General features: G+C 42.6%; 1 protein-coding gene across 1 annotated transcript in view; it reads left to right on the top strand.

Moving 5' to 3' along the window:
- Positions 1-489: 489 nt before the first annotated feature.
- phactr3a (phosphatase and actin regulator 3a) overlaps positions 490-17,142 on the top strand; it is a 30,339-nt gene continuing 13,686 nt past the window's right edge. The window contains exon 1 of the mRNA XM_070910905.1: positions 490-592. Within this exon, the coding sequence (XP_070767006.1) occupies positions 490-592 (103 nt within the window). The remainder of the gene's footprint in view (positions 593-17,142) is intronic.

A 17,142-nucleotide genomic window follows, 5' to 3' on the forward strand; every position in this document is an offset into this window, starting at 1 on the left:
CTCTTTAATTTACTGCTGTATATATATTTAAGAGTACAACACATGTGCATCATTAGTAACCAATAAAGCCTATAGACCCCAAGTAAACGATATGTGCGGGGGGAAGGGGGGGTGCATAAAAGGATACTGGTGTCTTGCCCCAAACCATGAAATACATAAATATTCAATATAGGCTAAGCTCAAAAAATGCTAGTTGGTGTGTTGAATATTTGGTCGTCTTGCTGGACAGGGACGGGCATCGTCGGGGGCATATCACCCCTCCCACATCCACACATCATCGCGCGCACAGCCTAGACACACACACACACACACACGTACATACACACACACACGCGGAATTTCTGCTCAGCCATGGCTCCCTGGTAGATGCTCAAAGCGGCTGTTGTCAGAGCGAATTAAATCTGCACTCGCTCGCTGCTTTCCTCCTGACCTTGCCTGCCTCTGGTCGGGTTTTCAATATTTTATTCAGGATTCCTGCGCTGTCTCCCCATGGCTACATCGGATGGACTAGACGGCTGTCTGCAACGAGGCAGATCTCAAAGTGACCCGAACATACTCACCGAACCGGGCATCGATTTGGCTCACGGTACAGGTAAGACAGGAGCGACATTGTCCGGGTATATATGTATTTTGCTATTAAGTGTTTTTATGTTGCCGCTTCTTTGGAGATGCAGCGGTTTCCACAAGGCACCCTTGCTCGCCCAGTGGGATATCACAACGCCGAGGGATAATTAGCGCATATGCTTCCAACCTTGGACGTAAAAATACTGAGTGTAACACTGAGTCGTGGAGCTGCAAATTGAAAATTAATGTGTCATATCAGCGTCTGTGAATGGCTGCATGCCCCTCCAGATTTGCACGTTATAATGACGCCTGTAGCCCATTGGGCTGTTATGGCTGCAAGTAGTATTTAGGAATCAGCGTGTAGGCCGTTTAATGTGATATTAACGCGTGCAACATTTACAGTAGCTATTGCCTTCTGCAGGATGCCAACCTCCCTGTTCAGCGCGTGTATTTATCATCACAAAATCCGCATGCATGTGTGGTCCATGTTGCCAGCCTGAGCGTATTTGTTGTCTTATCTAAGCCACCATTATAGCCTCGTTATTCAGCAGACACATGGGTTTTTTCCCCCCGTTGTGTTGCATTATAAAAAAGGCACATCTTTTTGTATCAAGCCTATAGCTCTGATCCTGCTGTATTGACAGCTCAGTCACCCCCACCCACTTCCCTCTTCCTCACACTTAACTGATAACTGTTGTGATCAATGACCCACCGTCCACGTGATGTATAAGGCTATAGGTGGAAATACCCCCAATTCAGCACAGCACAGCACAGCCAGGCACTCACAAGCGATTCATGGATTCTGCAGGTGTGCTTTGCAACATGGAGCCCTTGCTTATCTCTCTGTGGTCTGTTAGTCATCCCTCTGCATGATGGAATAATGAATTGATCTTTCATTAATAAGAGGAGAACACCAGGGAGCAGTCATGTTCTGCACTTCTCTGATGAACTCCTGCAAATAGACTTCATGGTGGCTCTTGTTGTGTTTGCTGTAAACACGTCTTGCTCTTGAATTACCCATATACCCTCAGTGCCAATACATGGTTTGATATTTTTTTTATGTAAGTGAGGCTATTTATGGTCATATTGTGTGGGCTTGGGAAAGAGTCATTGCTTACTCCCACACATGGTGAGTTTTACGCGCATGAAGAACGCTTGACTGAATGATTCAGAAAAAAAACAACTGTGCCATTCACCTTTCAACTGTTCGCTAATGAGGCCCGGGTTTTTCACATCTCTGAAATCACACCTGTCCGCACTCATCGACTGGCCATAGCACATTTTTAATGGACCCTTGCTGAATTCAGCCCTCCTATGGATGATTTAATTCACACATAGGTGGACGTGATAATGTCACACTGGGTCTTTGACACACCTGAATAAACAACACAGCAGCTCAGCAGATCAGCCATGCTAGTGATGAGAGCTAAAGCTATTAGGGGACATTCAGTATCAGCCTCTTACGCTGGGATATGCACAACTGCCTTACTGTCTAAGAAGTGAATATACTACGCAAATGAAAGACACACAGTAAACACAGTTGTCACTGCAAGGACAATGTCAGTGTTTGGTGACCCAAAGTACACAACGTCGCCCGCCCCCTCTCTGTGTGGATCATCACTGCGCTAGCGTCTGGGACACCAGTCTTTGCCAAAGGATTACTTTGGCGGAGACTGCCTTTTCCCCCCCAACACAGTGGCCCATGCAGCTGCAGAGGCTGACACTGTATTCACCCACTCAGCACTGGAGAGAAGAGTCAATAGAGACAGCAGTTACAGTTGACCGTCACAGAGAATCAGAGCAATGTTTTCTCTTGAAGAAGAGAAGTCAGCGTAGGTCTCAGTCCAACTGTCCAACAGTCCAGTTCTACTTTTTATAACATTTCAAAGTGTTTAGGTTTGACTCTGATAAGGTTTTCTCTCATCCTTGCTATCATTTCTTTTATTCTGAGTGCACACGACTACTTTAGGTACATGAGTCCTGTAACAGGAGCAGCCGTATAAAAACATGTTTAGTCAGTTTGCTCAGACAAGGACCCTTTAGATTCTCTCGCTAATAAAGTGTCACTTTCACTCAAACTTCCACTTAATCATTGCAGAGTGTCGACCAAGGTAATGGTGTGGAGAGGACACCTTGACGCTTTGTAGACGGGGAGCGTGTCCAAGCAGGGCTGTCCCTGTGGCCTCATACTTACCCATAAAGTAATTCCTCTGTCCAGTGGAAAGATGTACACAGCTGGGGAAGCAGTGGTGAGGAAGATTTAGGCAGGAAGTGTGGAAAGAGTTACATCGGACACACATCAGGAGTGAGCAGAATGGGAATATCAGCAATAATTCAGTATAAATACACAAACTACGGCTGTAACTAACAATTATTTATATCATTAGTTAACCTGTTTTAAGTGTTTTAGATTAAACAATATTTTGCGTACCAAAGAGAAAATTGCTTTTCGTGTGCCCCCCTATTCAGAGAGCAGTGTAAATGAAAGAACAGTGTCCCGAGAGCTCACAGAAATTTTGCTCAAGGCGACTTCAACATGGTGGATCTTCGCTCACACTGCGGCTTAAACCCGTTAACAGTCAGACCCAATTTGTATTGGTTATAGGAGAGTGTCTCTTACCACCAGTGTCCACTGATCAGTGTTTTTTTTAGGTCTCATCCTCCTCCTTCGGCCTTCCTGATATCTGGATAATCCTCTCAGATCTGACATCAGAAAAATCTCAGAGGATTGCAGGTATAAGTGGAGCCCCCCCTAATGAACAAGGAGATATATCAAACCCTGTGAAAGCTGATATATTGAGCCGTGACGATGACTCACCCCAAACCAGAGTCTTGTACATAATACCTCCCTTATGCTCAGGCCTTAATGAGTGAATATGGGAAATTCTGAGTCAGTGGGTCTTATATAATGTGCTCCCTGTTTAACAAGGCTTTGTTTGAAATGAAGAAGTAATAATGTACACAAAATGGTATTAGTGCCACAGGAATTCCTTACGTAACAGTAATGGCTGAAAAATGCAAAATCTGTCACCTATGGAAGTGACTTGATACATGATTCACCTGGTAGTGATTCGCTGTCTTGCTCAAAGACACTTCAGAGAAGAAGTTTGACACCACTCTCGTGTCTGTATGCTAAATATGAAGCTACTGCCAGGAGACAGTTAGCTTAGCTTAGCACAAAGACTGGAAGCAGGGAGAAACAACTAGCCTGGCTCTGTCCAAAGGTAAAAAAAATCTGCCTACCAGGTCCTCTGAAGCTCACTAGCTGACACGTTGGATCTTGTTTGTTTAATACATTCAAAAAACCTGGTAACTGGTCCCAAGGCAGGCTAGCTGTTTCCCCGTGTTTCCAGTCTTTGTGCTAAGCTAAGTTAGCTGGTTGCTAGCTGTAACTTTATACTAACCCTCCGTACAGCTATACATACCTAAACAGAAGCTTGTCAAAACCACAGAGAAGAAATACTATTAAATTACATTTCCTGTTGCATTTCACTTGAGCTGCTGTTCAAGATAAGGTTGTGAAAAGTGGATTTGATGAACTGTCGATTTGTACATACGCCAGACTCCTATTTACATCTATCTATCTTAATCTATCTTCATCTATCTATCTTTATCAATCTATCAGTTTTTCTGAATGATTTTCATCATCCTCTGGAGTCTGGAGATAGGGTGTGAACTTGTTGCATTCAGCTGTGGATCATATGTGCTAAGTGGATAGAATAACAATGAGAGCAATAGTGACGGAGAAATGAGAAGTTGTTCAGTCTAAAAAAGTGGGAAGAAGCGAGAATCAGACACCAGACAAGAGTTCAATCTGACATGATGACATCATACTGCCTATGTTTGGCCAAGTTACTCAGTATTACTCAGCAAAAATACACCTCAACACATTCGATTAGCATGGTTAAGTGTTTAAGGGGAGATTTGAAATTTAAAGTGATCTTTGTAATGGAGTAAAGTCAAGTTACAGTGATATTTGTGTCTGTTCGGATGACACTTTTTTCCTGCGTTGCCTTGGAAAGAACATATTATTAATACTATTATAGTTAACAAATCTTTACAGATTGAGATGGGCTTGAGATTGGGTGGGTATTGTAGGACAAGTATGTATTTTACAGTAATATTTCCTTTTTCAAGTGGCTCCATAATGTGTAGCCTATAGCACTGTTTGGTTGTAACGCAAATGTATTCTCACTACAGCTGAAACAATTAGTCAGAAAATTGATTGATTGCTTCTATTTTGATAATTGATAAGTCAAGTGATTGTTTGAGTCATTTTCTAAGCAAAAAAGACCTAAATCACTGGCTCCATCTTCTTAAATGTCAGCATTGGCTGCTTTTCTGTTGTATATCACTGTCAACTGAATATCTTTGGGTTCTGGACTGTTGGGTAGACAAAACAAGACATATGAAAACATGGCATTCATCACTATTTTACGATCCTCCTCTTGTGTTCTTTTGGTTTTGAATTGTTCTTTATCCGTTATCAAGGAGAACACAACAAAAAACACAAGAACACATCAAGCTACGTGCACACATAGAGATGACAGACCTACATCAAGCCCAGCCTAATGAAGTTTTTACTTCCTATTTTCAGTAGTGGAGCTGTAATTCACGCCAGAGTCACGACTCATTCGTCATGGTCAGCCTTGAGGGACTGTGAGTCAGTCAAGGCCACCTGCTAGTAGTAGCCACTGGAGAGCTATTCTTTTCCCTCCTCCATGATGCACAGAGGTCCCCACAGAGGCCAAGGAGACACTCTTGGCCCTCCAGAGTCTGAGAGTAGCTTCCTGGGAGCCCTAACAAAATCTCTGCTCTTACCATCGTGAAATGTTTACTTTTGTTTATTATTAATTGATGCAGTTGAGACTTCCAATAGGAACTTGTACACTTTGAAATAGTGATATATATGTGTAGGTCCATGACTACAAGCTCTGACTCATTCAGTCATTTTATAGTGTAAGGATGGGCGATATGAATAAATAAATGTTCTTTTATAACACAATAGTCATATATACAGATGGGTGACAAAGGAAAAAGCATGATGCAGCCACCAGAGATATTAACAGAATACCTTTGTAGACATTGTATAGCAATATCTCTACTGGACAACAGATTTCTTCTTCATTGTCCCATGGATAGGGCTGTAAGTTACTATTTTTTACTATTTTTTCATCTATCTGTTATTTTTTTCAATTAAATGTTTAGTCTCTAAAATGTTGAGAAACTGTAAAAAGTCACAATAACATCACAATTTCATCACAAATGAGTTTTCAAATGTCTTGTTGTGTCCACTCAACTGTGCAAAATCAAAGCATATTCAATTTACAATGATATTAAACAGAAAAGCGGCGACTTCTTACATTAGATAAGCTGGAACCAGCAAATACCGCCATTTTTGCTTTGTGTTGGTCCTAATCATCTCCTCGTTCTCCTCTCTGTCTGTAACATAACTGGATGTTTGTACTAACTGTACTGTCACATTGTGGATCCACAGCCGCCGAGTAGTGAACGCGGAATGAGCTGCGTCTGGATGCCTTGTTGAGCTCTGCTCTCTGTAGACACTTTCACTGTCTTTCAGCCGCCCATGAAAATGGAGCACAAAAATGACGACAACAAGAAAAAAAAAACCCTACATCATGCCTGCTCCCTGTGGAGGCGGGAGCAGATTAGGCATTTGACAGTGTTTGAGCCATGTGTTGCTGCGGCTGTTGTGTGTGCCTTCGTACACCTGCTTGTCTGCGTGATTTTTGGCGTGTGCATCCATGTGTGCATAGATCTACAGGAGAACTGGCAGGTCCGTGCCGACTTGTGCAATGAAACAAAAAAAAACTCACAAAATCACAGCCGGAATATGCTAGAACGAAACAGTCAGGCAGTTGAACAGACAGCCCTTGGAGAACAGAGAATGAAGACCCAAGCAGACCTGAACACCTGTCGGAGACCCCGGCGTAAAAGGCAGTATGTAATGGAGCTATTTAGCCTTTAAAGGCCGAGGTTAAAAGGAGTTCAGGAAGTTGCATGCACTATCCTGTGAAGGGTAAAGAGCTGAGACAGGAAGCTCCTCTGGGCATCGAGTCTGCAGAACAGTGGAGACATTTTTTGGAGGAAAGGAGAATAAAAGGACAGGAGACTGAATTAGTGAGGCAGAGAGGAGAGAGAGAAAGAGATGAGGAAGCAGCAGCCTTTGTTGAAAGAAGGCCAAGAATTTGTCCTTATTGCTTACTGGCCACGGTGAGATGATGGATAGTCTATAGGAGACCATTAACAAAGAGGCAGTGGCTGTGTGGGTCTGATTTGGAAAGCAACTGCATGAGCTCCAGTATCTGCCCTGTGGATCCCATGTAGACCATAAAGTGATAAAGTTAAACCATTTACTCTCCTCTCTAATTGGCTCAAGGATCACACCTCTGATTTTGCATTTCTACACTACTGCTCATATGTTTATGACAAACATATGAAAATCTATCTGCAGAGAAACTTGAAACGTTCTTGATATGGACGAGTCATCATGGGGAACGTGAGGGGGGGGTGTGTTGTGAGGAGGCACTGCTCTGGAAGCTCGTACTTATTGGTGCATACAGTGAAGCTCTGACATTTGAGACGGTTCTGCTGGGAAACATTACATCCTTAAGCTATTTTGTCAGAAAATTAAACCTGATGAAAGACATGGACATTGTATAAAAGCAGAATTTGAATTTGGTATTTTCTTGTACGGTTGATTACAGGGCTTGTAGGATGGTTATTGCAAATTGATTAAACTTGCAATAGCTGATTTTTTGGCCACTTGGGGTTGGGGTTTGCTTTAGCAGCTAAATGCTCCACCATGTTCACCGGCTAGTAGCTAACTTTGTCTGTCTGTTGTTCAGTGCAGGGCAGGTAGTGAACAGTGTGTTTTTAGAGCTTTTTCACAGAAAAGAGCTGCCTGTTGCTGCTAAAAACGAGAGAGCAGTGAGAGTGAACCAAAGCAGTAAAATTGTGAGCATTAAAACCAAACAAAGACGCTATAAAGCTCCATCGAACTGGGTCGGGTGACAATTCTCTGTGGGTTCATCATTACATGCAACTCTTTTCTCATTCAAGTAGTCATGTGATTGATCGTTAATATAAAACGAATGATTATAGCCGCTGTAAGTAAAGGCTGTATAACAAATACCCAAACGCTATCTTAGGTAGTAAAAGTAAAGTAAAAACAGTCCTATTTATCTTCTTGCTCCCAGTCAATGAGTTTGTAACATCCACCAGCAGCACTCCCAGTGTCTCTCGATCTCTCTCTCTTCCTCTCTCACACAGAGAAATAAATAAATCGATGTATTGTATCCCCACACCTTTTCGCAGCCACTGTGTCCCTCTCTCCTAACAAACCTGCCAGATTCTGTCAGAGATAGATGGAGAGGGCAGAGGGGAGTCCCAGGCCCCGTCACTGATAAACGCTCTTGTCTGGGACGGAGACACATAGGGGACAGGGCAGGAAGGAGGCACAGATTAAGGATGGAGGGAGAAGGAAAGAAGAGGAACCAGAGGTAGGTGAAGCTCATGTGCCTGAGGCAGGGGAGTTATGATGAGGCAGACTGACAGACTTTAAACTACCACAGAGATGAGAGAAAGTGGTGTGAGGCCTTCCATAGAGTGACTATTTGATAGGCACTTACACTACACAGTATTATTGAACATCTCCGCCAGGGCCTCTCAGGAGATGGTAAATTAAATACATAGCCAGATCAGATAACTGAACTAGAAGGAATATAGTTATGAAAAGGAAATTAATTGAAGCTTTTCATTGTGTTGTTGGACCGACTGTGTGTGAGGTAAAGAGAGACTGTGGCTGTGTTCAAAATCAGTTTAAATGTATTTTAATGATTTTTTTTTTTATAGGGGAAAATAGAAAGCATCGACCAAAGCCAAATACCACAACACAACACAAGCCAAAGCTAGTTTTTGACACCTGTCGATGATGGGCCTTTATACAGCTGAACACATAGAAAACAAGACAAAATGCAAAATAAGTGATGCAATGAAAGTGCAATAAAAAGACACTAAAGAATGACTTATTGCCACATAACTTTAATTTTTACATCTATCAAAGGTGAACCACTGCATCGTGGGACTTTTAGCGAAATGTGCTATGGACACCGCTGTGCCTGAAATCATTAACACATTTACAGTCTACTCACTACACAGGGAATTCTACCGTATGTAGAAGACTATGTAGTGTCTCAGAAGGCAAAGTAAAAAACTATTTCAGATACTACCATGGTCAACTTCCTCTCATCTGGCAGCAGTCTGCACAATGCTTGATGATAGATAAATCTTGGTTAGTGACCATTAAGTGTAAACTCATGTCTAAGTTGCATTGTGGGAGGATTTAGGTCCAGGGTAAGACATTATGGGTAAAATAATTCACTAGACACTAGACATACAGAACACACTACTATTTTCATTGTTGCTTTATCTTTTGATTATATTTTTTTATTGATTGATACAATTAAGAGTAAAAATCGATTGTCAATCGGCATTTTGATGATCGATTAATCATTTCGGTCATTCATCAGGCAAAAATAACAAATGTTCTCTGGTTTGCGCTTCTCCAAAGTGAGGATTTGCTGCTCTTTATCGTTGTAGATTGAGTTGGGTTTTGGACTGTTAATAAGACAAGCAAATTGGAGGCGTCACCTTGGGCTCTGATAACTTGTAATTTGATTAATCGAGAAAATAATCAGCAGATTAATCGATAAACAAAGTTAGTCATTAGTTGTAGCCATACTGAGGTGAACACACTATCTTGTGGATATTGAGAAGTGACAATTGCAGACACAACCTTCTATTTTCGTTACAATGTGAGAGTTTGGGGGCACTATAGTGGATAATTTCTACACTAAGAACTCAAAAGTTAAATTAAAATGGTCGAAAGGAAATATATTGCACTAGGGTGCAAATAGGGAGTGATTTTGGACTTGAGTCTGTATTATATCAGAGTGAGTTTCAGCACCATGGACAGCAGCAGCCTTTGCATTGCAGCAGGTTGCTGAACCGAGCAGAGCCGTGTCCTGTGTGCTGATAAGTCTTTCCTGGATCACATGCCTCGACTCAGCCTGGCTCTTGATCTGTTAGGAAATAAATAACAGGAATATATATATATATACTTTTGCACCAATGATACATTAATGAGGAAAGCACATTGTGCAGATCCAGGCACAAATTCCATTTAATTTAATCATCTCATACATCCATGTAAGCCAAAAGCTCCAATCCAATCCCATTAAAACTGCTATTAGAGCGGTGGCCAAGCCTGTAGTACAGAGTCTGTGGTCATTATTGATGAGCTAGTGGCTTCTAGCAACTTCTTCATCAACACTGATTCATCATATGGCCCAAAGCTGTTCGACTACCAGATAATGTCTTTTTCACCACGGCAGCAACCCCTCTGGCACGGAGCAATGGCAGCAGAGAAGCTTGTGTGGTCACACAAGTGAACGTGTTTGTGTAACTGGGCAAAATCTTTTGTACAGTTTTGCTGTCTGCCATCAGTCCCAGACAGCTCTCACAGCAGATTCTACTGTAGGACTGACTCATTTTGTTCATTACTCCACTCAGACCAAAAAATTGTGTCAACAGAAAAACTATGATTTCAGGCCGGAGATAGCGAACCAAGCTTGTCTCAGTAATCTGGATCTACTTGACCAAAAACATTTATGAAATCTAGCCTAAAATCTATAACATTTTAACAGCAGTCTTGACTGTAGTAATATCATTATAACACACATCACATTTCCTATCTCTGGTCTCTCAATAGAACCAACAGGCAGCATATTTGTTTGACCCCATGTCCTTAGTATGTCTTCCATGATATGCATGAGATGTCCATTGACATGGTCATTACAAGGTATGATGACAAATATCGGCCATGCATGTGACGTTTAACTACATCCATATATCCATGACAAATGAGGTTAGTGGACAGCGCACTGACTCGTGTCTGTACCGTCTGGCGTCATAAACTGAGCTGTTGTTGGCCACTGTTCATGCTGGTTGGGCATTATCTCTTTGAGGTTCCAGCACATGGGATCAACACAGCTTTTTCGGACAAAAACTCGGTGACAAAATGTCGTGCTATTTTTACTCATTTTTGTGTTTCCCTTGAGGAGAAGCAGCTTTTTGCACACACTATTGTACATTATGGCGCCCTGTTCTAGTTCTAGTCTCCACTGCTCCGGCAGTTACATCAAGTTGTTTTTAATAGGCCCAAACCGTCCCACGCTTGCATTGCTGCACACTTGAGGGAATCCAAGTGTGAGCGGCATCCTTGGTGTGGGAACTTGTTTGGAGATGACAGTGTTAACAGTGGTGATTTGTGCTGTCCCTCTGTGCACCTCCCATTGTCTTTCCTGCCTGGAGATTATGATGTGCTCTCCTCACCGCAGAGCGATGGGAGCCCAAGTGGAGCTGAGCTATCAGCTTCCGTATCAAGTGTTGACACAAAATTATGTACACGAACACGAATATTTACTCTCATGTGCTCTCCGTCATTCTCTCACATACACGTTCAGCACACTGTATTTAAATGTTTCAGACACTGACCTAAATCAGTGGAAATAACAGGCACAAATTACACACCATTCTTCACCCACCCTGACTCTGATAATGGAGTCTATAACTGGCCTCGTTGACTGAAAGCGCCCACGTCCCGTTGAAAACCCACAGCTAACTCACCTGTGCATAAACTTTGAGAGTACCGGCAGCTTCCAGGAAGCCATGGCTGTTCACATTTACATTTGCTGTTTATCTCGAGGAATTAAGAGAGACTAAGGAAATAGGGGATATTGTTCAAGGACAGTTTTAAAACTGTTCATAGAACCGTTGGCTGCTGCAGGATTGAAGCGGTGACCTTTTTGCTGCTGGGAAAGTCTTTGTAAACACTGCCACTTTTTAGTCAGCAAAGTGTAATTTTATAATTAAACCATCTCTGTGAGGAGGCAAATCTTTTGCAAGCAGCACTTTTGAAGATTTAAAAAGAAGCTGAATGAGTATCAATATGAATCTTGAGGTTTGTTAGATTAATGTGATAGACTGCAGGGACAGCCCAAGGTACTAAGGGTGAACCCAGACTTCCATTACCTGATTGGAAGGAGCTTTTTGATGGAATAGGATGAGATTTTTTGTAATGGGAACGTAGCCCAAAACTTAACTATGGACTGGAAGTCTTCCTGGACACATTCAGGGTCTTCTTCTTCCTCTGGTGGTTGTTGCTGGGAGAGCAGGTTGGAAGAAGTTTCGGAGGCTCGCCCTTTTGTGTGGGTGACAGGAAAAGCACTTTTAGCAGGAACATTTTCGGCCCACTTGGTGGATGTGATGGCTGCAGCGAAGGCCTTCACAGTTGGTCAAAGATAGACTTAGTCTTTTTTTGGTTGAAATGCAGAGGCGTGTCTGTGTGTAAATGTGTCATGTGTGTATGCGCTTGTGTATGAGTGTGTCTGGGATACATCATTTTGAGTAGTTCTGTATAAGCAGTGGTACTCATTTTCAACGAATTACTGCCCAGGCCAACAACCATTTAAAAACATTTGAAGAGCGCAAACTTTCACCAGTGCTGAACGATTCTTAAACGTGCTTTTATTCAGTCCTATCACCGCTAATTATTATTAAATGCCTTATTTCTTAGCCCAGCGAACAAACAAAGGCCCTGAACAGTTTGGGTTATTTCACATGAGATTTCTGTATTTGTATTTTTGTCTGTGCTCATCTCACTGCTTTGAAGTAGACGAGGCTCAGTTGGAAAAAAGATGTTGTGTACTTTCGTGGCACCAATCACAGTTCAGCAATATTTAAATCAAAAGGTGATGACAGTCGGTGTGTTGTCAATCAAATTGGATTAATCCACCCCCACACAGACTTCAACTTTAAAGAATGTAAACTTGCACCGACATTAATATACACTCGCTGATAACTGATGAGGCTAATTCAGTTTTGTCTAGACAGTCATAAAGACCCTTCTAGTGATCACCACCAAAATTGAATCAGTTTTTAATCGTCCCAGCATCTACAGTATCTGCCCACCAGATTTGTTGAAAATTTAAAGTAACAAGTGAAAACAGGGAAACAGCCTTTCATCAGAAACTGAGAATGAACTAGATTCTTCGTTCTCTTTGTTGATGCTGCAGCAAAGGCTTACACACGAAGACACCCACTAGTCCTCATTCTCAACACCAACATATGGCAACAAACAAGGGCCTCAGGCATTTGCTATTGGTTGCTGGCCTCGCTGACATCATTTCACTCTCTTGATGCCAGTAGCCCACTTGATGATGATCTGGAGGCTTGACCTTTGCTGACTCACGTAGTCTTACTACATGATACCCTGTTTTCCCAGAAATTAGTTTAATTCCCAAAACATTACAGTACACAAACATACATGGTAGGATGAGGATTTATCTAAGGAACACAGCTAGTTGTGCTTTGTTTAGGACAGGTATACAATGTATGTTTTTTCCTTTAATGTTAATAATTAAATTCAGAGTAGGTTGTAAAATGAAAATGTTGTACTTGAGATTGGACTTTAATTTGAAAAACGACTTTTCTCTCCCCTCCTAATGAAGTATAGTGTGGTATGATAATTGGAAATGAACAAATACAAAAACAAGGACATGACCTCTGTGTCCTCAATGGTGGTTTTAATTGTCTGCCCAATTAATTTACGGTTGCAGAATTGTCCAGAATGCATTTTATAATAAAACTGTCTTGAAGTAAGAAAGGTCTTTTGGTCATTAGTCATTTTATTATTTATGTATTGTTGAAACACAGTTGGATGGGATGAATATTGGTGATTGGATATGCAAATCTCTACATAGGGTAAATTTCTCTGGGACAAGGTTCAGAGCAGTGACAAAATACATCTCATAGAAGAAAGACAGCTTCATGAGACAAGGCTTTCAGATGTTATTAACATCCGTGTTGGGTGGACTTTTTAGAGCCTGAATAGTCATTTTGTGAAGGTGTTCATTATTCTCTCTGCTTTTCCTTTATTAAATCGCTCTGTACTTGACCACTACCTTTCTTGATCGCAGCCTTTCTCTCTCATTCATAGTCTTTTCATTTTATGTTTCTTCAGCCCTTCTGCTCTTCGCTCTCTCCCTGCAAGTCGTTAGCTGTGTGCCCTGACTGTGGCTGAGCCCCTGAGGCAGCGGGGCTACAGACAGATGGCAGCACAGTTGTAAAGCCAGGGGGGTAAAGTGAGGAGGTTAGCTGGCGTGGCAGCGGGTAAGGAGGTGGTCCAGTCAAGGGCACATTGTCAGTTGCCTGGGTGGAAGGAGCAGGGTGGCTGGAGCGAGGAACAGAGGCTGTGTGGGGCCTGCCGAGATGATGGGAGTCAAGGGTCAGTCTGATGCTATTTATAGCTGTGCACACATACAGAATTCAGCAGGAAAGGTTGCACAGTGATATATATTTTTTTGCAAATAGCCACAGATTTGGTTTAGAGGTGCTTGCAGCAGGTACCGTATAGTAACAAGAGTCTACAGCCATGCTTGCAGATGTGTGAGGCTGTACTGCGACACAGAGGTGCTTTGAGCAAAATGCTAATGCTAGCATGGCAACATACTCACAATGACAATGCTAAGAGGCTAATGTTTAGCAGGTGACATGTCAACTGTTTTCAACATTTTCAGCACTTAATACACTAAGTACAGCTGAGGCAGATGAATGTCTTTAGTTTTGCAGGTGTTTGGTCATAAACCAATTCAAATGGTGACTTGACGATGGCACTAGAGGAAAAGTAAAGGGATCACTAAAGTTATTACAGTTCATCATGAAGGGAACATGAATGTCTGAACCACATTTTATTGCAATCCATCCAGTATCTTAGTTGAGACGTTTCACTCAAAAACACAAATGTCCGCCTTATGTTGGAGCTCAATGGAAAGTCAGGGGATCATCAAAATCCCTAGGATTCATCCTCTGGGAGCCATGAATGTCCATACAAAAAATTGTGCCAACCCACCTGGTAGATGCTGAGATATTTGACAGGATTAGTGAAAATTGTACTGTAATAGTTGTTGAGATATTTCAGTCTGGACAAGTGGTGGACTGACTGAAGATCCATGGGCTGAAATAGCTACAAAATGAAACTATGATTAACTGATTAATGTAATTTCTTAAAATTGAATGACTGCTGATAGATAAAAGATCTTTACTGTATGGGAAAGTTCACCAGACTACTCGTTTGAAGTTGTAAATATTGTACTATACAACTGACAACTCCAAGGCCTTTTCAGCATTGCTATTCCAGAGATCTGAGTGCTGATTGTATTTGAGAGGTTTAAACACCTGCTTGCAAAATAAGATGTCACATAATGAACAGTTGAATGTTCAATGTATTCGCAATGCAGGCAAATGGTGCAAACAGTTGGACTGGAGTGCCGTTTTATTCTGCTTTGTCTTTTAATACAACAGAGAGAGCTTTAAATACACAAACCCACTCATTAGATCAGTCAATCAGGTATTTCAGCGAAGCAAGGCTTTGCCTCATCCAACCTCACTGCTGAAACTATGCCGTTGATAATATCCTGCCCCTCAGTGTGAATCCCTTTCATTGCAAAATCTGAAAAGGTTGCAGATGGATTCAGAGTTGTATTCATTGCTCACTCACATTCTTTGCCTTTGTGGTTGTCGGTGTTGCAACGGAGCAGGACAATTGGGTGTTAGGCACTTCATCACTGACAACTCAATTTTTTTTTATTGATCATTTCTTAACTTAATAGAACATATTCCTGTTGATTAGCTCACTGCAGGCTCCTGGGAAGGGGGTGCACTCAGTGTGTACAAGTGGGGAGAGATCTTCAGCTCCTGAATGTGCTGACAAGCTGGTTAAGTGGGGTGTGGTCCCTGGTGGCACACTAACACTCTCTGTTGTAGTTTTCTTGCCAAGTCACATCATCATGTTGCCCACTTTCATTTCATTTTCATTTTGAGTTCACACTGCACGAACGCAGTATAGAGTGTAGCTTTCAAAGTTTATATTTTCCTGCATTTCTGAGGTTGTTTATAAATGATATTACGCTTTCTGTTGGGCAGGTAATCTTTTATCTTGTGTAAAGCCGTGACGCCACCACCTGACTGGAATTACAGCGTGTGCAGGCTTGTGTTGGTCAGGACTACAGGCATACAGCAAACAGACTATTGGTCCACTGCATCAGCATGACACGTGGATTTGATAAATCCTATTGGAATTAGCATATTAATTAGAGTCGCACATCATCGCCACATGGTGTGTGTAGTCCATTCATGCTTATCTGACATACATTTCGATGCATCCTCATCCGGCGGATAAAAGAAATCTCCGTGTCGCATGCATGTGTTTTCAACTAATTCCTGTGCTCTACCCAGACGCCTGTCATTTTCTCTGAACAACCACCCCTTCTATGAAAAATGAAGAGTTACTTGATATGCATTATAAATAGCTGCTCCGTGATTGGACGAGCCCAGTTTCTCCTGCAAGCTCTTCCGTATAGCAACAGCCCCCTCCCATCTCTCCTTCTCGCCTCTTCTCCATGGAATCCCCCTTCTACCCCCCCATCTCCTTCCCTCTTTCAAAATGCAGACAGATCTCGCCCTCCATGTGGCTTCACCCCCTACCCACAATGCACTGGGTGCTGCCACTGGCTTTAGATGTGGCAGGCAGTGTCTGTGTAAGGGGGCTCCTCTGCTCTCCTCTCTCCTCTAAGCTACAGACCGACTCGCTCCTCCCGCTGGCTCCCACTGCTGCGGCAGCATCTGGATGTGGTCGCCATGGCAACAGCAGCGGGCCTGACCCCACCTCTTCTCCCCCTCTCTTCTCTCTCCACGCACACACAAACACAACGCCTCTACCCCTCCTACTCCCCCCTCTCCTTCTCTTAAGCTTTTTTTTCTCTCTGTGCGACTGGGTGCGTTTCCTTCAAGCTTGACCTGGATTCTGCCACGCTGCATGTGTGACAGTAGTGATGATGACATGGTGAGACGGGGGTGCATGGTCAACTGACCTGTTTCCAGGAACTTTTAGGGTCAAACGCCAAACTGGAAATTACCTCCTTCCATCTCATCTATTCTCCTTTACTTCTCCCCCTGTTTTCTGTCATGCCATTACTTTTCCTTTTCTTTCTTTTTCCTTTCCTCTTGTCTGCTTGTTCCTCCCTACCTTTTCTTCCTCTTCTCTCCTTGTTTCTCCTCCTCTACCCTTCTCTTACCTCCTCCCCCAATCACTATCACCACCCTCTTTCCACTCCCTACCCATGTGCTTCAGGGAAGAAGCAAGGGGCTGCAAAAAAAATGCATGAAAGGGAGTCAGCTGTATCCTCCCTCCTCCATCACTGTACTCCACATCACACCCTGAGCCACTCTGCCAACCCCACCCCCCCCCCCCCAACCCTTCCTCTCCCCAACCTCCCCCATCACAAATCCTTGCCTCCTCCTCAGCTGAATATTTGAACAAAGATATCAGCCTCCTGAAGGCAGATATCGCTGCGTTTTTGTCACACTGACGCATGTAGCTCTTAAATACTTGGCGTTTATTGTACATTTCCTCTTTCTTGCCTCTCTTTGTGACTC

This window comes from Enoplosus armatus, chromosome 8 (assembly GCF_043641665.1).
Source record: "Enoplosus armatus isolate fEnoArm2 chromosome 8, fEnoArm2.hap1, whole genome shotgun sequence".
Classification (NCBI taxonomy): domain Eukaryota; kingdom Metazoa; phylum Chordata; class Actinopteri; order Centrarchiformes; family Enoplosidae; genus Enoplosus; species Enoplosus armatus.